Here is a 26,886-nt window from a genome sequence, read left to right on the forward strand (position 1 = left end):
GTCAAGATATTTTTCTGATATTCAAATTTTTATTGCTATTTATTGCTATCAATAAATTATGAAACTTAGCAGTTTTAAAAATCTTCAGTGGTATGGATAAGTATATTGCTTTCTAAAACTACCTGGTCATGAAAATGACTGACTGAGCTAGCTATTTAATTAAGTATGGAAAAAAGAAGTATTAATATCACAACGTAATTAATATCCATGATATCCTTACTGGTGCAAACAATATCCTTTGGTTTGAGGTTCAGTTGTTAACCTCCTCCGTGCCGAGAAGAGCTCTGATCCGTTCGACACACAATTTTGAGCCTTCATGTGCCTCTTTGCTGATCTATAAAACCCAAGAGTCCGATAAATAAGTGCATGATAACCATTTAATTACGTACAAGTGAAAAATTTAAGAAGCCATGAGGCAGACTATCCAGTACATCCAGCTGAACATCGTTTCCCAAACTTTTAAGTTTCTTTGCAAACATGACGCAATCATCCAGGCAAGGGTCAAGTTGAAGGGACTAAAAATGGAGTTCCATTTATCATTTGTATGCAACTTTAAATGGATTGCAATTTACAATTATTTTAACAGGTGGCAATTGTTTTAGAATCTCGTCAGATGCAAAATATGGGCTCAGATATGGGTCCTTCGGAACCGTGAATTTGAACTCTTCAGTTGGGTCGAGGTCAAGCATTTGATCTAACTCCGACGGATCCAATGGAAGATGTGGAGATCTGATAATTATTCTAAAAAAAACTCTATGATGAAAATCACAGACATACCCGCAAGCAGCTTCTTGGCTCGGGTCTCTGCTCAATGAACGACTGGTGGCAGAAAAGTGGCCAGTGATTGAGCTAGCCATGGAGCTGAATCTCTCAGAAAGTGTAGGTGACTGTGGCCCATTATCAACTTGTGGAGCTTCAAAAATAACATCCTGCTCTTCGTCCTCCTTGTTCTTTCCATTCTGTACATAGCGATCTAAAAACTGGGCCACATATTTCCGTGACCTGGCCGCCGCCGAGTCTTCAGGTTGCGGGGCTGGAGGGGATACAAGAGACACAGTTGTCATGGAGTCGGATCCCTGGTCAGAGAACTACGAGGGCATAAAATTATTAATGTTTTGGAATTTCTATGAAATATTTACTTTGGATGGACTTCTCAAAGGCAGTTCGGTCAAATTGTCATCTTCCTCCACCTTGGCTTCATTGTCGGGTTTGGGTTCCGTCCCTGGAATTTCTCCCTCAAAAAAAGGAAGATCTTCAATATTATTTTCTTCGGGCTCGTCTTTCTTCTCATCAATTGACAAGTGTCCAGCATAAGCTTTAAATAAAAATATACATACATTTATTTTAAATTTAAATCTATATAAACTTGACTACCTTTGAGACAGCGCATCATGAAACCAAATGGCAACAAAGGGTCCATCAAACATAAAAGTCGAGCTGGTGAAGGAATGAAAGAGACAAGGACTGGAACATATGCTAGGAACAAGCCGTGTGGAGGTGGCAACCCCATTTCATAGCATTTGATTGCCACTCCCAAGTTGAGGTTGGCACCAGCCGAGTCACCAACCAGAATGACCCTTTCTCCAGTCGAGCCGAGCAAGTGGCAGTTTTGCCGAGCCCAGCAGTACGCATAGAGAGCTTCTTCAGGAGCACGAGGGAATGGAGCAGACGGAGCAAGGGAGTAGTCAACTGAGATGATGGGCACATTGAGTCGATTGGCCCAATCTCGAAGGTAGCACTCATGTGAGCGCGAGCTTTGGGCCACAAATCCTCCACCATGACAATGCACCAGCAAACACGGAGACGGCGGCAGTGAGCTTGCGTCGGTGGATTTTCCAAGCTAAGTTTTTTTGCTTTCTTATTTCATATTTCAATTCAATTTAATTGTAAATACCATTCCTTCTCTATGGTTAGCCGAGATGAGGCGCATCAAAACCGGTTTTGGCCCAATGTGAGAAGATGGAGCAGGAACAATCACATCTGAGCCATACACACCTTTTATAGTGAATGACTGGGGTGGAATGGAGATTTCCTGGTTAATAGTTACGGATGGTGTTACAAAGCTTGGCAACTTCTGCATCAAATCTAAAGATTGAAAAATAATATTGAAAAATAGGGAAAATAAATGAGGGACTTTATTAAAGATATACCGGTCTCTGTAAGTTGCCAAAAGGATTTGCAAAACTCTACATTGGAGTACTGAGCAATGTTGACAATTCGTCTGGCCCGTAGCTCAGGGTCCAAAAGATACTTGCTTCCAGTCAAAACAGAGTTAGTTGCTTTGCTGATCAAACTTCCATTGTTGTAATAAGCCTCACTGTAGGATGCCATGGCAATGCAAATGAACTGCAAGGCCTTCCTCATACTTTCGCAGAACTAATAAAATTATTATTTCAGTCGATTTCAGTATAAATTTAATATTTTTAATAAATTATATTGGTTTTTGTAAATAGAAAACAATTTACCTGGAAGCCAAGACACCTGCCATAAAAGCAATACTGGTTGATATTTTGCGCTCTTGCGAGCAGCTCTGCAGGTGAATGCTTTTCGTCAGGGAAGAGGTTGCCAGTTTCGCTCCAGTCGATCAAAGTGACTAGGTGCTGAAGGCAGGTGCCAAGTGACGCCAAGACATGGCTGCACGCCTCTACTTCCCTGTAAAGCGAGAAATTGATTACAGTTCACACAAAAATTTAATTTTATCGTTTGTATACTTCATATAGACAGTCTTGCGAAAGAAGAGACTGCTCTTGGTGGACGCCACTTCACGTGCCAATTTAAGACCATGCATGACAAAGGTGTCCACAATATTGACAAAGCTGCGATAGCCGTTTCCCGGAGTTTCAGGACTGAAGTCGTACAAGGGTGCAACAGCCCTGATTTTGTCTAGCGAGGGTCGGATGGTTGCGATGTGATCGGTGACGGCCATGAAGGCAGCGCTCAGCCTTTGCCCGGCCTCGCTCTCGTCAGATTGCAGAGCCTCGGCGTTGTCCTTGCATAGCTGCACCAGGGCTTCAACGATGCTGGAAAAGGACTCTTTGATTTCCTCTTCCTCGACTACTCCCACCTCCATGCCGGTGCGGGTAGTTTACTTATTCTCGTTACACAGTAGAAATAATTGATTTCGACATTATCATTTTGTCTGGTGTCATAATATCTCGCTCAACCAGATGTAAGAAATACGACCACGCCCCCTTTATTATTAAATTTTCCCTCACCCTCAAAATTTCTTCTGCAGTATTGTCTTGTATATTGATTCAAGTTATGTATTGCGTAAGTTTTTAAAAAGAATGTTTTTGGTGCAGACATATTATTTTTCTAGCCTGTAGAATGATTAAACTTTAGTTAAATCTGCTCTTAAATCAATAAAATTGCAATCCTTCATGGTTAGTGAGTCAGTTCTTATAAACTCCAAAAAAAGTACCATGCTTAAATCCCATTTATTTGGGTCAATTTTGTGATGAAGAAAAGCCAAGCAACACTGACAACAAATAACAATTATAATGAATCTTAGGGGTTGACCTCACGAAAGAAAAATTTTTATTAATTGGCTCTTTAATAATTTATTTTATTTTTGGAATGGAACCTTGAGAACATAGCGCAAGTTTAATGGCCGATACTGATCAGTCTACTCCATTTGGAGCAAAGTGGATTTACAGGAGAAATCAATTAAAATGCTGACGGAATGCTGGAAATATAACTGACTAGTCGACCTCTTCGATGGTAGGTCCAGAGCCGCCACCGCTGGGAGGAGGGGCACCAGCGCCAGGCATGCCACCGGGCATACCTCCAGGCATGCTGCCAGGGGGTGCAGCACCGCTCTGGTACAGCTTGGTGATGATGGGGTTGCAGACGCCTTCAAGCTCCTTTTGCTTATGTTCGAACTCCTCCTTGTCAGCCAGCTGGTTCGAGTCCATCCAACGGATCACCTCGTTACACTTGTCCATGATAATTTTCTTGTCTTCCTCGGGGATCTTGTCCTTCAGCTTCTCATCTTCCATGGTTGACTTCATGTTGAAGCAATAGGACTCGAGGCTGTTCTTGGAAGCAATGACGGTGCGCTGCTTCTCATCCTCGGCCTTGTACTTCTCTGCGTCGTTGACCATACGCTCAATCTCCTCCTTAGACAAGCGACCCTTGTCATTGGTGATGGTGATCTTGTTTTCTTTGTTGGTAGACTTTTCAATTGCAGAGACGTTCAAGATGCCGTTGGCGTCAATGTCAAAGGTGACCTCAATCTGGGGCACACCACGGGGAGCAGGAGGGATGCCCGCAAGCTCGAACTTGCCCAAAATGTTGTTGTCCTTGGTCATGGCACGCTCGCCCTCATAGACCTGCAGAAAGAGGGCATAAAAATTATTTAATGTGCTTTAAAGAAATTAAAAAACAAATTATTAAAAAAATTGCATCAGAAGACTTTTCTAATCATTAATCAGGTGAAACACGGATCCTTGAAAGGAATCATCATTTGCATTTAACTAACATAATCTTGAATAAATACTGAACGATAATTATAAAATGAAAATTAGTTATTAATGTAACAAACCTGAATGAGCACTCCAGGTTGATTGTCCGAGTAGGTGGTGAAGGTCTGGGTCTGCTTGGTGGGAATGGTGGTGTTTCTCTTAATAAGGGTGGTCATCACACCACCAGCAGTCTCGATACCCAAGCTAAGGGGAGTGACGTCCAACAGGAGAAGGTCCTGGACAGCCTCAGACTTGTCTCCAGCCAAGATAGCAGCCTGGACAGCTGCTCCATAGGCAACAGCCTCATCAGGGTTGATGGACTTGTTGAGCTCCTTGCCATTGAAGAAGTCCTGCAGGAGCTTCTGGATCTTGGGAATACGGGTAGAACCTCCGACAAGAACGATATCATTGATCTGGGCCTTGTCCATCTTAGCATCCCTCAGGGACTTCTCAACGGGCTCAAGGGTGGACCTGAAGAGATCAGCGCAGAGCTCCTCAAAACGAGCCCTGGTGATGGAAGTGTAGAAATCGATGCCCTCAAAGAGAGAGTCAATCTCTATGGAGGCCTGAGTGGACGAAGAGAGGGTCCTCTTTGCCCTCTCGCACGCCGTCCTGAGACGCCTCAAGGCACGCTTGTTGGTGGTCAGGTCCTTCTTGTACTTGCGCTTGAACTCCTGCACAAAGTGGTTGACCATGCGGTTGTCAAAGTCCTCACCTCCAAGATGGGTGTCTCCAGCAGTGGACTTGACCTCGAAGATTCCATCCTCAATGGTCAGGATGGACACATCAAAGGTGCCGCCACCCAAGTCAAAGATGAGGACATGCCTCTCACCCTGGCCTTTCTTGTCTAGACCATAGGCGATGGCAGCCGCAGTGGGCTCGTTGATGATCCTGAGCACGTTCAGTCCAGCGATGGTGCCCGAGTCCTTGGTGGCCTGGCGCTGGCTATCGTTGAAGTAAGCCGGCACGGTGATGACGGCATTGTTGACAGTCTTGCCCAGGTAGGCCTCGGCGGTCTCTTTCATCTTGATGAGCACCATCGAACTGACTTCCTCAGGGAAAAAGGCCTTGGTCTCTCCCTTATATTCCACCTGCAGTTTGGGCTTGCCATCCTCGCTAATGACTGTGAATGGCCAGTGCTTCATGTCGGCTTGCACTGTAGCATCTTCAAACTTGCGCCCGATCAAACGCTTAGCATCTGTGAAAGTAAAGTTTCATTTAATTTTAATTCCAAATATGGAATTATAAAGTCTAATAATTGATAATTCAATTAAAAATGAATATATTTTCAAAATCTGTGATGATAATGGGGGAAAAAGGAACGCAACTTTATTCATTAACAATGTCGAGGACATAATAATTTTGCAAAAAGGCTTTTACAACTTTCTACTGAAGAAAATTCCGAAAATTGTGTCAGATTAATACTTTCATTTTTATGATGTCAATTTTGCATAATGAGGGCCGCAATTGAAATTTCCTTACAAGGAAGGCAGAATTGAGCGCGTGCATTTTGTATGGATCTGAATGACTCATCGATGTGATGGTTCGAGGTCTAGAAACTTTCCAACTTACCAAAGATGGTGTTGCTAGGATTCATGGCCACTTGGTTCTTGGCGGCATCTCCAATGAGACGCTCGGTGTCAGTGAAAGCCACGTAGCTAGGGGTTGTTCTGTTGCCCTGGTCATTGGCAATAATTTCCACCTTTCCGTGCTGGAAAACTCCAACGCAGGAGTAGGTGGTTCCAAGATCGATACCGACTGCGGGGCCTGGCTTTGCCATTTCTGAGGGCAGAAATATTTTAAGTCAAAATCATTTCAACCAAAAATACAATTATCTCTCAATTTAGATTGCTAAATCTTCCACAAGGCTCAATAATTTCCGACGCTTTGACATGAAAAGCTAAATTAAAATAATTCTGTCGGTAGCCATTGTCGGCGTGCATCCGGCACGACCGTTGTTAAAACGAATAATTCTTCGAGAAATTAACAAGCAATCCCGAGTTTAACCATAAAAGGAGAAAATTTACTTCATGTACTTTGATTTAGATTTATAAGATGCAGAAAAAGTGCTCACCTTTAGCGGATGATTGCAGATGAAAAAGAGGAAATGTGCTCAAGAGGATCTGTCTGCCTCGACGTGCTGAGCGGTGTTCGTTATTTTAGAATGAGAAGGAAATTGTTGTTCCTCTCCGTTTTATGCCTTTCCAGTGTAGAATGTTCGAGAAGTTTCCAGCAGCACTTCTGACCAATCACGCAACAGCTCTGTATACAGGTACCAACTTGATTATTGATTAACATTAACATTGTAGATTTTTTTCAGCGGTTAAATTTCTTTACAATAATATAATTTTAAATTTATTTGAAAAAAAAATTCAATTTTTATTGGATTTTGCTTACCTTTATTAGAAAATTCTGCTCAGTACCTTTCTTTCACCACCAAAAGTATTTTCCATATGTTGGTAAATAACCTACGATTGGTGCGTTTAACTGCGCCCGACTGCGACTTTTCGTTGGCGGTAAAAGCTGCATGGATTGGGGGCAATGGTCGATCGCACGTGCGCACTTTTATGAACGTATAAATACTTACATGCTTCTTATATAATGCAAAAATAGAGCGTTAGGAACACAAGTTTATTCCGAACGAGATCTATTTAAAACGAGTAATTGAGAGCAAAATAAATATTTATTTTGCGATATTTTGGTTTAAACAGCATACTTAGTAGAAATCATTTTAATAAATTTCTGCAAAAAATAATTTTTCTAATTTTTATGTTACTTATATTTGTTTAAATTTGACGAAAAAAATACAAGACTTTCGGTACGAAAACCCGAAATTTCATAATAAAAGCTAATCAACCAGTTTGAGTCACTTGATGATGGTACTGATATTTTGTCTAAGAAAAAATAAGAGCGGTGGTGTTGGACGTTGGACTTTTTACCTTCCTCTCCGTCTGGCTTGTGACGCAAGTGCTAATAATGACGTTTCATCACGTGTTTATATTACGCATAGATTTCCCAGATAATTTTGAACAAAAATGAGTTTTTTTAAGGAACTTTGTATAATAAGTAAAAAAAAGTAATAAATAAACAGAAAATTCGTTTCTTTTAGGAGCCACTTAAATTTAATAAAGAAATGAGCAGTCTTAAAAAATAAAATCTTGAACTTTTCACAGAGTTGACCACAAGAAAATAGTTTTTCTCTCTGGCGGTGAATTAGTTCAGCACCTCGAGTCGTGGATTTCCAACCTTGGATGGTAACACGGAATTTCCTGGTACAGATGCTCTTCGTCGACCTGCGCGGGCTGCGGCACCTCGCGCTCTTTGCTGGCGCTCATCACCGCTTCCCACATTTCCGCCAGCGATCTTTGACCCTCCGAGCTGTGACATGACCTACTTTGCGAGGGCGGGTGGTCATAGGTAGCCTCTAGTGCCTCTGCAAGTTTAAAAAATAGAAATTGCAAAAATTTTTCTACTCACAAATCAATGTAGGTTATTCAAAATATGAAGATAACTGGTGGTCATGGAAAATATGTATTACTAACTTTTCGCTTCAATAATTTTGCATTTTACATTATAGCGTTGGGGGAAACACTAATGTTCAAAAATAAAACCATGGCATTTTTATAGAATTAAATCAGGAATTTAAAAGTAAAAAAAATGCAAACCTCGCAATTCTCTAGAAATTGTGGGCTGGTGACCTGATGGTTTGAACGTTCCCATTGAATATATGGCTGGCTGAAGATCAATAGACTCACAGCATGCAGAGAAACTTATAATAGGGGTTGATGGCATTTCCAAGGATATTGCTGGGGGGTAGAAAAATCAACATTATTGACGTCTTGTTATTCTTGTTCATAATATGCATTATTTTCAAATACAATCAAATAGAATGGTAAATAAATTGCTTAAGGCTGTTTCGGCGATCATCGTAGGGTACGCCCACTGAATTTGCAAATATTTTGAAAAAATGACTGCAAAATATTTCCAACAAATTTTTCTCTTTTATTTGCCCATTATAAGAGCTTTTATGAAAAAATTTTCCGACTTTTCCGGAAAATGGCTGAGTTATAAAGGGGTTTGCTTTTCCGCTTGTATCCCATTAAGTATAAGTCCTACGTTAAAAACGAGCATATATTCTGAATGCTGATAAAATTTCCAATATTTTTTACATTAACAATTATTTTCTATGAAAGGGTTAAGTACCCTGAAATCAGGGTCAAAAAATTTAGATGCCTGCCCCTGAAGTTATGCAACCGGAAAATTAAATCTGAGATAGCCAAAATTTGACGTCACTCATAGGCACAAACTTCCCCAAAGGAAATTATTTTTGCATTTTCCATTTTTGAGAAAATCCAAAATTTCCCAAAAAGGGTCAAATAGGGTTGGAAAATGCGGGAAAGCCAAGAAAGTGTGGTCATATGGCACATTGGCCGATTCGTTATCACATCCTTAATACGTGTCTAAATTTTCAGAAAATTTCATCTGCCCAAAAAAAAGTTACAGCCGATTTTCAAAAATAGCCCTATCTCGGAAGCAGGAAAACTAACAAAACCGTTTTATATCCATCAGCCAAAATTTAAAAAGGCAAGAAACATATCGTTTTTATGGTCTCATTCGAAAGCTATAGTGGCTAACTTCACGTTGGTACGAAAAAATTTCGGTTTCTTCTGACAGATATTGAGATATACCGGTTATTGTGTAATAAAAACCGGTATGGAAGTTCTAATTTCACCAAAATTCGGACTTTTTGCGACGAAAAACATGTATATTGTATAAATTTAGGTTTGTGCATTAGTTTATGATGGAAAAAAACGATATTTATAATAATACCACTCCTCAGTCCAAAATTATAAGCATTTTTCAAAAATATTTTACATACCGGTATTTAATTAACTATTCAGAAAACCGGCCTAAAATCACCGACGTTGTGCGGCGCGATAATAATATTTTCAGAAAAAATAAAAATATATACAATTCTTCTGCGCCGCATTATCGTAGAAACACCCTTAAATATCAATAAATATCTTCAAAGCTCACAGACTACAAAGTATATGTAATCAGAATCAGATCATTATTTATTTATTTGCTAAAAATAAAAAATAAATTAATTTTTTTGATAAACTATCGAATGAATAAAATAAGAAAAACGTAAGCACTCTAGGGGAACCTCCGCCGCAGAAAATGTGCATTTGCCTTTAAAAAAAATCTAATTGTGTGCAACTAAAAAATAGATATTGGTATACAAGATCAAAATTGAAGTAATAATAATCTAATAATTTCACAAATAAATCAATTAATTTCAATAAAAATTTTAAAATAAGATTGAAAGATCATGAAGAAGTAATTTTGGTTTGAATTTTTCATAAAATGTATGTAATCTAATTGTATTAGTTTTCAAACTGAATAAACTTTCATTAAACCAATTTTAATTATTGTATGGAAAAATGATCAAAAGCTTTTTTTATAAATCAATACCTGTTGGCAAAGGAGGTAAATGCCGGACAGTTTCTTGAGAACTGTTATTTTGTTTCTTCTTTCCGTTTTTCACGACTTGCTGGCAAACTAGGACGGCAAGGACAGTGCCTAAAATTAGAGAGAGCGCCGCCCCAACCACGACTAGGAGAAAAGCGTGTTCCTCAAAAAATGAATGGAGCGCCTGATTGTGGCGCGGGTGGGTCGCGACGCTAGTGTGAATGGAGTGGTTGTTCAACACAATCACCGAGTGCGTGAAGCCAGTAGTGCCAGCAAAGGACGTCGAACCCGGGTCGCCGCCGGTCGGAGGGGAAAGGGGCTGCGAAAAGTTTATCAAGGGGTTGGAAGGGGTGGGCTGCGTCTCCGTTGACGATTCAATGATTTCAGTAATTTCGGGAGTCACTATTTCTTTCGCGAATAGTGGGGTTGTTTCCGATGTAATGGAGGGGGACGTTGGAAAGGACCCCAAGGGATCCTCTGTTGACGAAATCGTGCCCAGGGTCACTTCAAAAGCGTCGGACGGTTGAGCCTCGAGGTCGTGCGTGTGACCTTCTTCATTTTTGAGAACGGAAGGGGAGGTTTTTGCAAGGGCTGGCTCATCAGACGCAGGTGAGCTAATTTTCAGCATTTCGTCACTAGGAGTTGTGTTTTCAACACTAGTGGGCAAAGGGCTCGGTGATGTAGGTTTTGTCGTTGTCGTAGAAATCGCTGGAGACCATCGTGGGGTAGTTGAAAGTGTTAACGAAACCTCAGAAAAATCTTCAACAGCGGTGCTTATGGTAGTTGTCGAACTTGACGGAACAAACTGCACTAATTCATACACTGAAAATTTAATAAAAGTAAGGATAAGGATATAAATATATTGTAAAAAATATATACATATAAAATGAAATACGACTCAAATAATATTGTAATCTAGGGTTGAATTAAAATTATTTTAAAACTAGCTAATTTTTTTATATAAATCAATATGTTAACGAATTAAATCATTACTAAAAACTTCCATTTTCATTATTTATACTTTGAAATCAATTTTGAAAAAAAAAAATCTAGATTATTTAATAAAATGCATATTTTTATTATTTATTTTCTCTTTGCGTAGCTATTTAAGCTGCGCGAGAAAAAAATAATCAGCTTGTTATATTCACTGTGAAAGTTTTTTCGCTTAAGCACAATTTTCCCTGCGCTTGTCCCCTCTACCTTTTTCGCATGACGGTCCATAGAAGTCGGTGTGACACTTGCAAATATCAGGCGCAATGCAGGTTCCTTGCTGGCAACCTTGAGTGCAAAAGGCCACACAGGTGTCGTCCTCTTGAAGGTAGCCTTTGCAGCACACATTGACCACCCGTGTTTTAGTGATATTCTAAGCACAGGCATTATTAAAAAATGGTATCAAAATTTTTATTTATAAAAATACCTCAACTTGGTATTCCGTCTTCAGCTCCGTTTTCTCCCTTGTACATCTTGGAGGGAATTTTGGACACCAGTAATTTTCTCTTACTTTGTAAGGTTTAGCATAGCTTACTGTTACAGGAACAGAATATCTATAAAATTAATAGTTTATATTGACTAATATTTGAATAATTTGCAAATGAGCTTTACTTTTCAATTTTGGCGCAGACATGATCTCCCATCAGTGCCTCACATAAAGATGTGAAGGAGCAAAGGATAGCAAGCACCAACGGCAAAAGCATTGTCCTGGAAAAATTAAATCAATTTTATTCTCCACTCGATTTTAATGTGAGACTAGCATTTTTTTATTATTATTCCTTAAAGCGATTAAACCAAACATTTATTTACACATTTTATAGGCGCTATTTGTGACCTTGGCGTGTGCATTGGGGTTCATTTTGAGAAGGGAAAATAAACAGTGCATTGGCCAGACGTGAATGATATAGTCTAAATGACGTCAGGTACAAATATTTGGTCTAAGTTTAGATTTTTTCTTAAAGCAGCTTGTTTCAAGAAAAAATTCTCGCGAATATACCGTCTACATTTTAGTCATTTCAAATGTTCAAAGGCAAAAGGACAAAAGATGCGCGCAGCTATCTGAAAAGAAGGAAATAATATAAGGATTGTAAAGCTTGAGTGTGGGAGTCTTTTCGAGATACAATAGAATATATGAGTATATATTAACAGCAACAATGACATCTGCTCTTGACGATAATAGAAAAATGATGTGGCAAGCAGCCGGATAATTAATGATTCACGCGTCTGGCTAAACAATCACTGCACTTTGCATCAAGTTTTTTTTTCTTTGAATCTAAAAGTGTTATTGAATTGTGCCCATACGCTGTTAATTATAAACAGTAAATGCCAATAATAACATTATTAAATAATGTCAATATTATTTGACAAATCAACATTTAAGGTTTAAGCTGAACAGTTTTTTCATGGTAGAATTTAAAATACCATTTTTCCTCAATGGTTTTTTTGAGCCGTTTATTGTATTTCCTACGAATCAAATAATGGACTAAAAAATATCTTTGAGGAAAAGGCAAATTTAAATTTAAATACCAAGAATAAACACTCAAACAAGAAATTCTCTCGTTTTTTTTTTTATTTTTATATATATATATAAATATTCAAAAAATTTCTATGAAATATACAGCAAAATTATCTTCATGCAGATTACAGATCATTTTAATATTGTTTAAAAATCCAATTGATTTAGTCTAGTTTTTAATAGAATTTAATTAACTTATAAACATTATTGAAGGAAAATTTGGGTGCAATTTTTTTAGAACATGCCGCTATACTGCAGAACGCCCCGCGCGCAAATATAACTTAAAAAGCCCATCACTGCGTTTTTAGAGCCGCTTCAACTGGTCCAAGCATATCACGCACGCACATCCGTCCTAAATTTATCACCAGGTCAATCTGTGAAATTATCACCACCACAGCTCGGCATTGTTTCCTGTTTGGGCTTTTCAATTCGTTATATGTGGGGTTGCACGCTATAAATGCAGCTCCATAATACACAGAAAAGCAAAGCAGTTTCGCCGAGTTTTGTTCGGATGCACTCGCAGGGAGCAAATGCACACACTGATCGTGAAAGAAAACTAGACTGCGTTTTGTTCAATCTCAAGGGGGCCTGCCTGGCTTGTCATTCATTTTCCAATTCGCCCTCTTGCTTCGGTTAGTCATGCTGCCTGTCAATTAGAGGTCAGAGGTTGGAAGGAATTATTAAAAGCGAGGGCCCCTCGCCAGCTCTTGTTCGGAACCAACATCTTGAAATGAGTCGTATATTTAACAATTGTACTACGTTACAAAAGCCTCGCGTTGAATTAATATAAGAGTCCCACTGGCTCTCTCGTCGTCTATACTTGTTGCTATTACGGCACTGTAAACGCAGCACAGTCACGAGGGGAGATTATAATCATTTATGCTGGACCAAAACTAATATGGGAAATTTCATTCTCGCGCCCGTGTACTTATTTTTACGCTGTGCTTTTTTTAATTAAAAATAATTTTATGGTGTTAAGCCGTGAATAATTTTAAATATATGGAAAGAAACTATTTCCAATGTTCTTAAATAATAAAAGTTGTTAATTTTAATATAATCTAGGAAAATTAATTACTTTTGTATATTAGTATTTTGTTTAAGCTAAAATCTGCCGGGTCGAAACAGCTTAAAAAAATGGTTCGATCATAGCCATTTATACTTTTTGGAACATTTTAAAACTGTTTATTATTTTTACAAGTTGACTAATAGTTTTGCAATAAAAAAAATAGAAAACTTTTTTGAAGCATTTTTTTTTTTATCAAAATAAATAATAAATGAAATATTGAAGTTAATTAGGTTCACTAAGAGAACATTAATTGGCAGTCTATTAAGCGGGATGGTTGAGAATAGCACTTCACAAGACCTAATGTCAGTTCTTACTTGGTCTCAGCGTCTCGAGTCCATCCTGCCCTTGCTGCGCTCCTAATGGCACTAAACAGGAGCCGCGCAGTCGGCGCACTGGATCACGAAGCGACTCCGAAACCGCCACTGTCGCGAGAGCGCAGTCAGCGTGAAATTTAACCCGATGATTAGGGCCACCGCGCGTTGTGGCGGATTTTTGCATTCTGCTCTCATTGTTTTCGTAATGAATTTGAGTGCCGCTCTATGCTTTCATGGTAATAGATCTATAAAAAAGCCAATTTTTAAAACTAAATAATAATCCTCGAGGAAGAACAATTATTATTTTGTTCACATATATAACAAGACTATTTTGATTCTCAGTATTTTTTTCTCAAATTTATGTGTTTTGTTTTTAAATTGAAGTTTAATGAGTGTTGATTTATAAAATACCAGCACTAAAAATACACAAGTCTGACGGTGGCTCTCATTTCGTCGCCGCCTCATATTCTCAACTGGAGCCTCAGCTTCGTCTCTCTCACAATACTCATAAAAAATATCTTGCCACCATATGCCAAGTCAGCACGAACTTGACTGAATTTACACATTTAGTTACTCTCGCATCATCCAAGAATTATGTCCTAACAACGCGCAGCACATGCGAGTAAAAAAATTGAAGCTGCTCCGCGCCAACCATCAAGCATTCACAGGAGATTATAGGGCTGCCTAAAAAAATTGCAAGTTGGTTCCGCCTTTATAATTCTCTCACCAAAAAGGAATAAAACCAACAAGAAATATTTAAATAAAGAGAACATAAGTTTTTAATGATAAAATATCAACATCAGTATAATAAATAAATATAGCACGTGAGTGTCACCAACAATACTGAAAACAACGATGGTTGAAGAGATTTGGCCGTGTTGTAGAATCCTCCGTACACTTGCAGTCCCGCAGTCTCTATACTGTGTTTGCAGTAATCCCCATCTGCAAGCGAGAGTTGCACCAAATTAGTTGCACCAAACATGCATTTTATCAAACCAACCGTAAAGCCAGCCAATGAACTCTTGCGTCCGTAAATTTTCCTTTCGCAACCACTCTTGCAACGGGTGGAAGTACTCGAGCAAGGCTGATGGATTCAACTTCCTCTCCCCTGTTATTTCGTAAAGGGCGTCTTGCCACGGCCTGCTCGACCCCATTGACATCATTTTTCTAATAAAATTAGAAATGTTGTGCTTTCAATTGAGATATGTGGTCATTTAAATATAATATTTACTTTAAAAGTTCCCCAGCCGCGTGGCTCCTGCTGATATCGCACTTGTGCAAGGGCTTGTGGTGCGGGTCGTCAGGGTCGTAGCGACCCGCTTTAATGCACAAAGCTCTGTGAATTTGGTATTGCAAGACGCTACCCACAAAGTACCTTGAAATTAAAAATGAAATCAATTTTATAGATAAGATAATAAAAAAAAATGTAATAAACTCTATAATAATTAATTTTTTAATTCATATAAATTTACCTGATGTAAGGTACATTGGCAGGAACGTGATATTTTGATCCAGGGTCAAAATCGATTTCTGATCGGAGCAACGGTGGCTTCACTCCTGAATATTTTTCTCTGTTTGCAATTTAAAATTAAAAAAAAAAAAAAAAATTAAAAGATATATGAAATTTTCAAACCTTAGTCGCCACCAGTGGCAGTTGTATCTGTCCTTTCCGATTGCACCACCCCCGAAAACGTCCCATCGCCAAGTATCCATGGTGAGCGCAAACGCCATAAAGGGCAGCTTGTCTAGCGCTTGCGAAAACAGAAAGTTTATGTCGTGCGCCAAATGGTCCACTGATCGAGTTAGCAGACCCAGCGACTGCAAATGTTCAGGCGTAGAAATCGACAGTCCTATCGCATCTCCAACTGCCTCATGAAACGCTTAAATTTGAGTTTAAATTTGAAAAGGCGTAACAAATAAAATATAATAATAAAACCTGGATTTGCGCCGTCCCTAAACACTTTTGGTAAATGGTTGTAATGCATGAAGTACTGGATGTGTGCCATCTCGTGATGCGCCGTCACAAGATCTTTCATATTCACATGAGCGCACATTTTTATTCTGAAAAAGAAAACGAGTATATTTATTTATAAATTATTGTCAAGCTTTAAGCATAATTTAACCTGTAATCTTTTCCGTTACAAAAGTCCCAAGCACTTGGTTGGCAAATCACGTGTCTGTCAGGCAGCTCCTCAAAAATTGACTTTTCCCAAAACTCGGGCGGCATCGGAGTCATATTCAGTGACAAGTAAAACTGTTCGGCGATTTTAAACATTGTTACTGGCGTATATCCCTAAAAGAAAATTAAATTATTATCAAATTATTTTTTTGCTTAATTATGAATTCTGTGAGTGAAATCACGCAATTTATAAATTTTTCAAACCTGGGCTTGCATTTCAGGTGTCACGTCGATGAAGTGTTTTCCAGGATATGGAATCGTAACGTCCAAAATATTTCCCCACGATTGGCCCCACATGTTTCCTGCAGAAAGTAAATTAACTTGTTTCGGAGCAAAAGTAATTCCTTCCATACCGAGAATATGTGCGGGGATGGGAGCCCTGCGGTGAATTTTCTCCGGTCCATAGTGATCGCGAAGTTTGCGCCTCACGTAGGTGTGCAGCTGCACATAAAGTGGCTTAATTTCATCCCAGGCGTCCTCAACGTCGAACCGGAAGGTGGGTGACTCGTACGGAAACATCCAATACTCCCCGGTGTCCGTGAAATCTGCAATTTATTTACACGTCTTAATTTTTCCTGAAAAACGCGCGATATCCTGTAGCAATAAAAACTAAGTAAGACCTCAATTTTGAGCTTTAAAAGCGTGAAACATATAATGATTAGTTTGAATTATCCAATTTATAGTAATAAATATCTAAAAATCATCGTAAATATTATTGAAGGGAGAGTATTTTGTTAAATAAAATTAAAAATTAAGCCAAATTCTCAATACCTACATTTTATTATGCCTTTAAATTAAAATTGTATCAATTTGAAAAATGGTATAATGAAAATTGAATAGGTTTCAATAATAAAATATTAATTTTCTATTTTGGTAATGACATAAGCATTTAAAATACAATCTAAAGTATTTTTAATTAGACAGATAATAATGATTATTATGCATATTAAATTTCTTGATATAGAAGACTGTCTTCATGCATGCTTGTTTTAATATTATTAAAAATAAAAACATGTTTTTTAATGGTTAAAAAAGCAGCAAAGAGATCAAATTGGCTTGTTGTATCATTAATTTAGAAAAGCATTTTAATTTCAAAATAAAATTAAATATTATGATAAAATTGTTAAAATAAAAATGATTAATGCTCTCCTACTGTTCATTTGAGCCGCTTGGTTGCTGACATGGGCCATTTGTTCAAAGAGGTCCCTAATTTTCTGGCCGGTCCGTCTGCGCCACTCGAACCATACGTACTGCAGCTCGTCCCAGTCTCGACTCCGCGCCATAATTAAAGTCAACTCTATATCATAAATAATAGCGTAATTAAATTAAAATACGTATTAAAAATCGGGTCGCGTGTGTGAAACGAAGGTGTTGCCGCGGAGAAAAAAAATAGCTGATGCGTTCGTTTGTATCATCAGTGAAATATTAGGCTTAATAAATTTCATTAAGCAGGATCATTACGAGAGTGGCAAAGGCTTCCTGCTCATTAAGGGCGTCTGTCCGCGGCGAGGGCGGAAAAGCGAGAAACCCGCCTACCAGGCGCGAAATAAATCATGAAAACGTTACCTGGCTCGAGGCGTAATCCACATTTGAAGGGGTCGTGGTGGGCGCAGATGGTGGCCGTGTTGTAAACCGCGAGCATGTCGTTGATCAGGTGGTGGTACTGTGAGAAAATAATCGTTAATACTAAAAACAAAACAAAAGCTTGTTTAGTGGGAAAAAACGCTCCAATATACATTTAAATTTTACAAAAGTATTTAACATTTTAAAAATTATTTTGCTGTATCAAGGAAAAAATTATTTTTAGAATTGCTTCAATATGTATAAAATTTATTGGATGTAATAAATTTTAATGTCTCAAATAACTCACAGTTACCAAGGTTAAAATTCACGAGTCAAAAAACGAGAGAACAGTTGCATAAAAAAATTACATAATGATAAACAATATAAATATACATTAACGTTTAATGAAAATAATAATAAATTGAAATTATATTTTCTTAAATTATTAATTTTGCGCCTTATATCAACATTTTATTTCAAACTTTTAACAAAAAAATATTTTAAATCTTTTTTTTATTAAAATTATTTGTCCCAACTAACCCTGTCAAGAAGATCTGGTGGGAGTGCGGCAGGTCCAACTGTTGCCAAGTGCTGTAGTTCGCGCCGGAACTTTCGGTCCTTTACATGCTCCAGTGGAATCTTATTGATCACTTCCCAAACTGCGTGTTGAAATCGCGCGTACTCCAACTGCTCTTGCAACTGCAAAATGCAAACACAGAGCTTCTGTCAAAACAATGTCAACAGCAGAAATTCAATGCGATTCCCACACTTCACGCAATTATACAAATTTAAAGAGCAAAAAAATCGGCGCAGAGTCCTTGAATAAATCATTGTCGTTTATTATAAATTGTAATTTTTCCGCTGAAGTGACGCAAATTTTTTTGTAACACTGCTGTTGTTACAAAGTCGCTTATTTTATACAACAATGAGAGTTTTTAGCACTGAAGAGAGCACAATAATTATAATTGTGTAACCTGAGACGTATTTTCTCACCATTGGTGTAAACTTGCCCTAGCAATATCCATCAATGATTATTAAACCATGTGGCAGGATGCTTCAATAAGTAGGACTAACTGATTATAACAATATTAATTCATTTTTTTTTTAATCTCAAGAGTTTAACATGAAATTTAACAACCCAGACAAATCTTATTATTTCCTTCTTAAGTGCGTGCTTTCTCTATATACTTTGAAGAATGAATTTCTCACGTCCCTGAGCAGCGCGCGACTCTTATGTGCGCTTATGGGCGGACAAGCAGAGCCTCTGAATAAACGCCACTTTTGTTATCTCGCCACAGACGCGCGACCTCCTTCACAAGCACCACGGTGCAATTTTCATTTCGCTTTCCTAGTTTTGTAATCGGCTGCGAACGTAAATTGAAATTTTGCTCCAGTTTGTGGGATGAAACTGTGGAGCGCCAAAAACATAATACGTCTAATCTACAAAAACAACACTGGATATTTAGTGGATCTTAATAATTGAAAATATCAAAACTTCAAAAATAACTTGCAGCTAAAACTTATCAAACGCTTCACAAGTTAAAAAAAAATTAAGAAAAATGTTCTGTATTTTTGTCAGTTATCAGGTATATTTAACAACAAAATTAATTGTGAAGAAATTTTGAAAATATTATTTTTATTATTTATTCATTATTTTTAAATTTCAATATTTTAAATTTAATGTTGTATACAATCCTAAACATTAAAGAAGCCAGTTAATTAAAAGGATCAATTTGACTTTTCAATGATAAGATATGCCTGTGCTTTTTTTTGTTTGCAATTAATGACAATGAATAGCATTCCAACTCGACTAGTCATATTTTCTTTTTGTCCAAGTTTAACTGTTTGTTCTTGTTTTTCCTAGAGCACGAGTAAGTGTGAATATGCAGAAAGAACGGTTTGTATTGATAATTTTCGGTCTTATCAGGAAAAGGGGAGCTCTACTTTCTCTGCTTCCTGTATTGGCGGTAGAGTTGTAAGCGCCCGCGCCGTTAAAGAAAAACATAAATTTAACTATCTTGGTCACTCAAAATGCGTCTAAAAAATTTTAATGTTGCTAGCAACGATTCATAAAAAAACGAGTGCATCTCCAATCGCAAATATTTAGAAAATTATTATTTCAATTATAAAAATTGCTTCTATGTAAATTTTAAATAATAAAAAGTTAGGAAAACTGGAATAGGTGTACCGTTGTTTTTATTATTTATGGCAAGATTATAAATTAATTTTGAAGAAGCAAGATGCTTATACCAGGATTTGTTTTTGTTGTTTTGAATGAAAACTAAATAGAAAATATCTATTTAAAAAATAATATAAACCGAAAAAATATAAAACTTACAGCAGAGAGTTGTGACACCTCGTTAACATCCGTCTCGTAATTCCACTGCGCGAGAACGTTGCTGGTGCACTGCTGAGTGCCGAGGTCGTCGATTTCCTGCAAAAGGGCGGGCACGTCGACGTTATTAAAGTGTGGCTTGCCCTTCGAGTCTTGTTCCTTGTCTTCCTGTAAGGGCTCGAGGCTCAGCTCGATTCTCCCCCGGTCAAAGTTTCCTCTTGATTGTGTTTCGTAAAGGGGTGGCAAGTCGAGCTGACCCGCGACGGTCGCCAGAATTGCTAGGAGCACCGTCAAGTGCTCAGGACGAGGCATGGTGCGCGACTGTCGAGTCTGGGCCCCGCCACCTGAACACCTCGGCAGGCGACTTGCGATAAGTCGCACGCTTGGAATTGCCTCTTTTCTGCTTAATTTTATACTTATGAGGTTTGTGGGAAGTATTTTATTATGCATCAAGGACGTGTTTGCAATAAAATTATTATTGGCTTCATTTTGAAAATAACGTAATGTGTATTAAAATTAAATTAAATTACCCAAATCTTCAGTAAAAAATTTTATTTAATGTTTGTGTCACGTTTTTTCCATGCAAAACAGTTATAATAAAATTTATTCAACATGCTAATAGAAAGTGAAAACTTAATCAAATCCATTCAAATTACGATTATTTTTCTATTTTAAGGAAAGCAGTAAGACAATCTGTGGTTCAGGCGTTCAAATCGCCATTGTGTGAATTATGGTGTGTGGCGCGGCACACGGCGCAGTTTTATCGATTTTCATCCCTCTGACTGAAATAATCCTTCACACTTCATAAAACTAACTGCGGCGTTCAACGCCAAGCCGATGAGTAAAATGTTCCCTGAGTGAGGCTGGCTGTATTGTTATGATGCTGCAAAAGAGATTTGCCCCGCCTGCAAACAGCACAAAAGCTAGGGAATAAAAAATATGCTACAAAGGAAAATAGAGCATTGTGGTAAAAATTTACCCAACTTATACAGAAAATAAATAATATTCATTATGATTTATCTTTTGATAATTGCACCAAATTGCATATTTTTGAAAACCTACCTTTTTTATTCTCAATTTCAAGACAATCAAGACTCTACAGGCCTTGCTATAGCTAAATTGGACAATAAGTTTTTTATTTTTCATTTTTAAAGTATGGGTTGAGCAATAAAAAATTGTCATCGAAATAGATCAACACCTGCGGAACAAATTGAAAGACAATAATACTCCAAAAGTACACAAAAGAGCAGCTATTGACTCTCCTTTTCAAGCTTGCACTTGAGTTGAAAATGACGACATTGATACAGCGCTCGTCGGCACATGGTGACACACGCCGAGAAATAAATAAAGGAGAACAATGCCCCGCGTTCATGTAACACCAACTTTATTTCTCACATTTTACTTTCCCTGCTTGTGGATGCCTGAAAATTCGGTCAATTATGACTAACTCTGGACTACTTTTTATGCACGCATTTTTTCCTCAGGAACGTGCGATAATGCGACTGCGGAACACAAAAGCGCTTTTCCCTAATAGGCGAACGTCGCTGTTTCAGGCAGAAAATGAAGCGGACCATTGTTTTACACAAATGAGAAGGAAACGCGTGTTGGCGAATTTGTGCGTGTGTTTTGCCGCTCGTCGTTATTGATGTCCAGGAATTCCTCGCCTTGCTTTCCCAGCATATTAAACCCCACAAAACAGCAAACTCAAAAACATTTATTATAAAATCATATTTTTACAGAGCAGGGAAAGTTTTTCTGTCGGATTTAAAATTTTCAGTATTCTGAACGAGAACTTTCAATTTAAAACCTTATTATTATTATATTATAAATGTACATAGCAATTAATTGTGTGCTGGAATTGCATCGAATGAATGAAATTTGATAATAAGTTTAGATAATTCATTCATATTTTAATGTATAAATTTAAAAATATATGAAAATGAAATTTCATTTTTATTATGAGGCTTATATAACCTTAATTCTGCAACTGGAGAAAAACTAGCGCAGCCCGGTTGACGTAAATGCACTGCGTGTTGCATACCTTTCATTATTATTGAATTTAATCAAGGAATTAAATAAATATGTAACTTGCACGTAATTAAATAGTTAATTAAGGTCTGGCAGACACAATTAACTGGAGCAAAAATTAGCTCACATCTCATGAATAATACTTAAATGCGGCTCTCGTCATCATCAGTGTTACTCAGAGAAAACTTTTGCATCTAAAATTTTCCCACGAAAATCCTTCTCACAACATAGGTGCTATTAAATAATAACGCACATTCCTGCTAATTAGACGCAACGACGTAGTGCGCAATTCTTTTACAAATTATATTATTAGACGCACTTCTTTTTCGACAGCCGGACGAAGCCTTGAAAAATGCGTGTTGTCTGGAAGGAGGAAGAGAATGTGACAACCAATTAGAACAGGACTTCCTCTGCTTTTGCTTGAAATATTAATCAAAATAAGTAATTTGATTTGAAGCACCTCAAGTCTAAGTCGCGGGGCACAAATTGGGAGTATGTACTTTTACCTACAGCAGCGCGTTGTTTTGCGCGAGAAAAGAGACCACGGACGCGGGGAAAGGATTTTAAAAGTCTGCGCGCCGTATATTAAGGAAAGAGGTGATTACATTACAAATCACCTCAACGGCAGAGCGCAAAGGGCTTCTCCGTTTTACACTGGATCAGATTACGCACCTCATAAAATCAGACTCTTAAATCTTTTTCTAACCCTTGCCCTTGTTGAAAGTCTTCGTCGGCTATTTAAAATATCTCTTTTCAATAATGATTTTCTCTCTACAGGGGGAGTTGTTTTAAAATCTTTACATTACTTAATTTTCAATTAAATGAGTCCATAATACGTTAAAATTATTAATTAGGATATAATATTAATCTTCAGCACTTACTAGTTTTCTTAATAAAATTTTGAATTTTATCATTGACCGTTAAGGAAAGGTTTCATCCGCTGAAAGCCTTTAATTTTCTTTGATTTCCGCATGCCTTCAAAACTCTCAGCCATATCAAATCTCTGTTATGCTCAGTTGCTTCAAACGAATTCTCTCCAGGTTCATCCTGTGTGCGGGGGTTAACACGCTCCTCTCACTCATGATGGGCATACTTTGCGGTGTAGTATGGTTTCTTTATCCGGTGACACCATAATTGACTTGTCTGCTCAAGTTGGAGGTAACAAATTTTGCAACATATTCGTTTACAACAGTTAACAAGACACATTTGAAGTTAATAATTGCTTTACCTGAGAGATGAAAATGGAACGAAAGAAAAAAAATGATGGTTTAAAAATAAATAAATAAAATTTGATAATTTTATTTGAATGTATGTATGATGTACCTGGGCAGTAATTGCCTTCTGATACAATCAATAAAGACACTTTGCAACTAAAAATAAAATGAAAACTATCGAGCATATTAAGAAATACATTTTCATTCAGATTACCGGGCCCCAATATAAAAAAGTAATTAATTACGTAAAATATGATCTTTATAATTATTAATGTAATAATTTTGTTAAAAAGCTGATTTAAAGCTATTTTTTTTTTAAATTTATACAAAATATTCAAGCACTATAATGCAAATGATATCTGAGCTTAATTTTTATCTCAAGTTTCCAAAACATCTTTAAAAAATCTTTTAACTTGAAAAAAAAAAAAATATTACCCTAAAGGAACATTTTTTTAGAAATAATATGTTGTGGCAATGATGGTATCCAGAAATTTTGAAAAAAAAATTATAATAGTTTGGATTAATTCACGCACTAACAAAAATCGCAGGTTTGAAAATAATTGCAATGTGGAATACACTGCTCATTTGCTGTTTTTGGTCATGGTTATGTTATGTATTTATCAAGCACAATTAGCAGCCACTGTGGCAGTGTAAGCGCCACCCCGTCGGTGCGCACGCCACCCCCGCAGTGGCTCCTCCCCTGGAAGCCTTGCGGCTCTCCGGCGGCGGAAGGTGAATCGCAGACTCTCTGCACAAAGACACATGGCCTCCGAGAGCAAAGAGCCGACCAAGCGGCCGTCGTCGCCGCGCCGCTTCTTCGCCAGAATCTATGGCGCCGACTCGCCGCCACCCCCGTCGGCCCCCGCGAGCCCACCGGCGGCGCCCGTGGCGCTGATGGTGGCGCCGTACCTGCACCGCGCGTTAGCCGCCGGCGCCGAGAGCGGCGCCTTCGCAGCCGGCTTCTCCGCCTTCCGTAAGTTTGCAGATTTTTTTAACACCCATTCAGCAGCCGCGGCGCCGCCGGGGGTGGAAAAGAAGAAAAGCGGATTGTCCGCTCGGGCGCGCCCGTCCTTTGTGCGCGGCTTAATTATTATGTGATACAAACAGTTGTCAAGTTATGGCGCCTGCGGCTGTTTTGTTCGCGCCAATAAATTTAACCAAGGGAATTACGATTTCCGCGCCGCGAAGCTGTTGATTTGATTATTTTGCACGGACCGATTCACGTTTTGTCCGCTCCTAATTGTGCAAGTCGCGCGCGCGGCGTGGGAGTGATTTCGAGTGCGCCAGAGACTTACGCACGTAGCGCGCGCCATTGAATAATGTGTACTTACGTGTGTTTCTTGCTCGAGTGGAACCGATTACATTATCATTTGCAAGCATTTACTGAGCGTATTGTTATTAGCAAATCGCATATGCAACCGCTTTGTCTTCTAGCTTTAAATTCTCTTCATTTATATGCATTATGATTCACATTTTCCGTTTTCAGCGTTTTCTGATTCAGTAATAAATAATAATGATGTAATTAATATACTGGGATGGATTTCATTTTTGCAAACTGTAAATTCAATTAAATTTGCTATATGATCGTTTTCATATCCATTATTTCTCTTAATTTTAAATTGTTGAACTTGTTATATGGATACAAAAAATGTAGTTAAGATAATATATATAGTTGTGGAATTGTTCTAACTTTATATAATCGCACGTTAAAATAAAAAGTTGCGAATGAATATGCAACTCTTACAAAGTCGCAAATTTAGGTTTTTCCCTTTCCCACTTTGTTTGTTAAGATTCTACATGTCTATATGGAAATTTTAAGTTAAGTGCAAATTTTAAAGAAAAAGATTAAACCAAGACAAACAACTGCACTATTGGTCCTTTGGGCCATATCTGTAATATAATATTAAGACAGCCACCGCTAAAAAAATTGCTCCAGAAATTCATTGTTTACAATTTTCCATTTTAAAAGAAAATGAAGCTTTCTTGAGAAGATTATATTGTTGTTATTTCACGCAGAAAATTTTTTTTTAAATTTGAAAGGAATACTGAAACCAACTTATTCAACTAAATCTACAAAATAATTATGTACTTTTTTATTTTTACTTAAAATTACGAATAAAAGACTAAATTTATAAACAATTTGGGCTAAAAGAATGCTCCATTTATTAGTCTTACTGGATAATTAGGCATATTATAAAATTTAACTTAACGTAAAACCGCCCTATATTAAAAAATATACTTTTCCTGTTTTGAACCAAAAACTAGGCACTGTACAATTGTTTACAATCAGAGCCAAACGAGCGTAATAATTTTTAGCAGACGAAGCGGAAAAATTTTACCGCCGCTCTCAATTATTTCCATTCTGACGGCAGTTTTCCATTGACGGCAGGCCGCGTATTTTGATCATGCTACCTGAGGCTCTGTCCCTCCGCACACCTCTTGTTTTTGCTGTTTCGCTCTGCTGCTCGCGGTCGCACTCTTATTTTTTCCTGTGGCGCACGTTTTTCTAATGATGACAGTGATGAATCTCGATAAACGCGCGCACGATTGCATTTCAACCCCCCGAAAGCTATTATCGGGGCAAAATCATCCCCGGAAGTGATCGCTTATTAACACTTTGCGTGTCTTCGTTTAATCAACGGATGAAAATGCGACGCAATAAAATAAGTTGCATGTGAACTGCTGATATTATTCGATTACAATTTTCAGTTACTTGTATTAATACTGAATCGTTTCCCTCTATAAAAATATATAATTTTTTTTAAATACAACTATAATTGAAAATTCGCCTAATTTTGATTGCAGTAGCACGACGGAGGCGCAAGGAAGGTCGAGGACCTCGTCGGCAAAGAACAACTTTCAGTTCCGAGCAGACTTTGCGTTTGGAACTCGAGTTCAGCAGGTCGGAGTACATCTCTCGATCCCGGAGATTTGAACTGGCGGAGAGACTCTCGCTCACAGAGACGCAGGTCAAAATTTGGTTTCAGAACCGACGGGCCAAGGACAAGAGAATCGAAAAGGCGCAGCTTGACCAGCACTACAGGTGTGATAAAAAATAAATTAATTATAAAGCAATTTAAATAAACTAAAATTTTTAAATATTAATTTTGTATTTAAATATACCTTTGAAATAATTATAAAGTGAACCATTGTTATAATATTTAAATATTTCCATTTTTTTCTTTCTTTTGTTATAGAAATTTGGCAATGGCCAGCGGATTAGTTTTCTGCCCACCGTACTGCACCCTTTGTCTTCACCCCCCAAACCCAGGATCACCCCTGCACGATAATCACAATAATAATAATAACTGCTCGGCCGTCTCCGCCTCATTATGAGAAAACGGTCTATAGTGTTCAAGCGCGCTCAAGATGTTCTCGGGGCAGTTGGAATGGAATAATTTTACTTAATGCCTCCAAATTTCAATTATTTGTAATAAGAATTTTTCAATTAAATGTGTAAGTAAATCTATTTCTCAGTTATTCAGAATTTTTTGCACTGGGAATTATGTTTTTATGAACAGCTCTTTATTTACTGATACTTGCTTGCATTTTTATATCTTTGTGCTTTTCACTGCCCCGATCAAGACGCTTGTGTCTTTTATTTATAATGAAAATCGCGATGGAAATCAAGAGAAATAAGGAATATTGTGCAGAGTATTGAGATGAGAGTAGCCGCAGCAGGCCGTTTTTAATCTCGCCTCGCTCACCCAAGCATGCCCGCATTAAGAAATGATTTCTTGACTATG

General features: G+C 37.8%; 5 protein-coding genes across 6 annotated transcripts; 1 reads left to right on the top strand and 4 right to left on the bottom strand.

The window, feature by feature from the left end:
* Window positions 1-3: 3 nt before the first annotated feature.
* On the bottom strand, window positions 4-3,178 carry LOC132203602 (hormone-sensitive lipase). 2 transcript variants are annotated; one of them, XM_059631487.1, is made up of 11 exons: window positions 2,712-3,178; window positions 2,466-2,652; window positions 2,151-2,376; window positions 1,895-2,085; window positions 1,375-1,840; window positions 1,140-1,315; window positions 778-1,088; window positions 573-729; window positions 390-515; window positions 221-334; window positions 16-151 (listed from the first exon to the last, which is right to left on the bottom strand). In XM_059631487.1, the coding sequence occupies exons 1-10, from the start codon at window positions 3,068-3,070 to the stop codon at window positions 251-253; spliced, it is 2,283 nt and encodes a 760-aa protein (XP_059487470.1). In that variant the 5' UTR covers window positions 3,071-3,178; the 3' UTR covers window positions 16-151; window positions 221-250. The 2 variants fall into 2 exon arrangements, with proteins under 2 accessions (XP_059487469.1, XP_059487470.1); XM_059631486.1 differs by having other exon boundaries at window positions 4-334; window positions 2,712-3,177.
* A 366-nt stretch (window positions 3,179-3,544) lies between these two features.
* On the bottom strand, window positions 3,545-6,698 carry LOC132203603 (heat shock 70 kDa protein cognate 4). Its single transcript, XM_059631488.1, has 4 exons — window positions 6,538-6,698; window positions 6,036-6,245; window positions 4,544-5,661; window positions 3,545-4,331 (listed from the first exon to the last, which is right to left on the bottom strand). Exons 2-4 carry the CDS (start codon window positions 6,241-6,243, stop codon window positions 3,702-3,704), a joined length of 1,956 nt encoding a protein of 651 aa, XP_059487471.1. The 5' UTR covers window positions 6,244-6,245; window positions 6,538-6,698; the 3' UTR covers window positions 3,545-3,701.
* Window positions 6,699-7,137: 439 nt separating this feature from the next.
* LOC132203604 (uncharacterized) lies at window positions 7,138-13,963 on the bottom strand. Its single transcript, XM_059631489.1, has 7 exons — window positions 13,822-13,963; window positions 11,538-11,633; window positions 11,353-11,479; window positions 11,136-11,298; window positions 9,939-10,757; window positions 8,129-8,269; window positions 7,138-7,896 (listed from the first exon to the last, which is right to left on the bottom strand). Exons 2-7 carry the CDS (start codon window positions 11,627-11,629, stop codon window positions 7,682-7,684), a joined length of 1,557 nt encoding a protein of 518 aa, XP_059487472.1. The 5' UTR covers window positions 11,630-11,633; window positions 13,822-13,963; the 3' UTR covers window positions 7,138-7,681.
* Window positions 13,964-14,587: 624 nt separating this feature from the next.
* On the bottom strand, window positions 14,588-20,210 carry LOC132203342 (angiotensin-converting enzyme). Its single transcript, XM_059631056.1, has 13 exons — window positions 19,902-20,210; window positions 18,104-18,262; window positions 17,567-17,663; window positions 17,154-17,297; window positions 16,354-16,545; window positions 16,205-16,302; window positions 15,945-16,114; window positions 15,758-15,882; window positions 15,455-15,701; window positions 15,294-15,392; window positions 15,053-15,196; window positions 14,822-14,988; window positions 14,588-14,763 (listed from the first exon to the last, which is right to left on the bottom strand). Exons 1-13 carry the CDS (start codon window positions 20,208-20,210, stop codon window positions 14,621-14,623), a joined length of 2,094 nt encoding a protein of 697 aa, XP_059487039.1. The 3' UTR covers window positions 14,588-14,620.
* A 3,692-nt stretch (window positions 20,211-23,902) lies between these two features.
* On the top strand, window positions 23,903-26,885 carry LOC132203345 (homeobox protein rough-like). The gene is made up of 3 exons (XM_059631060.1): window positions 23,903-24,113; window positions 25,946-26,183; window positions 26,338-26,885. Exons 1-3 carry the CDS (start codon window positions 23,903-23,905, stop codon window positions 26,474-26,476), a joined length of 588 nt encoding a protein of 195 aa, XP_059487043.1. The 3' UTR covers window positions 26,477-26,885.
* Window position 26,886: the final 1 nt, after the last annotated feature.

Source organism: Neocloeon triangulifer, unplaced genomic scaffold (assembly GCF_031216515.1).
Source record: "Neocloeon triangulifer isolate White Clay Creek 2 clone unplaced genomic scaffold, ASM3121651v1 ptg000017l, whole genome shotgun sequence".
Taxonomy (NCBI): domain Eukaryota; kingdom Metazoa; phylum Arthropoda; class Insecta; order Ephemeroptera; family Baetidae; genus Neocloeon; species Neocloeon triangulifer.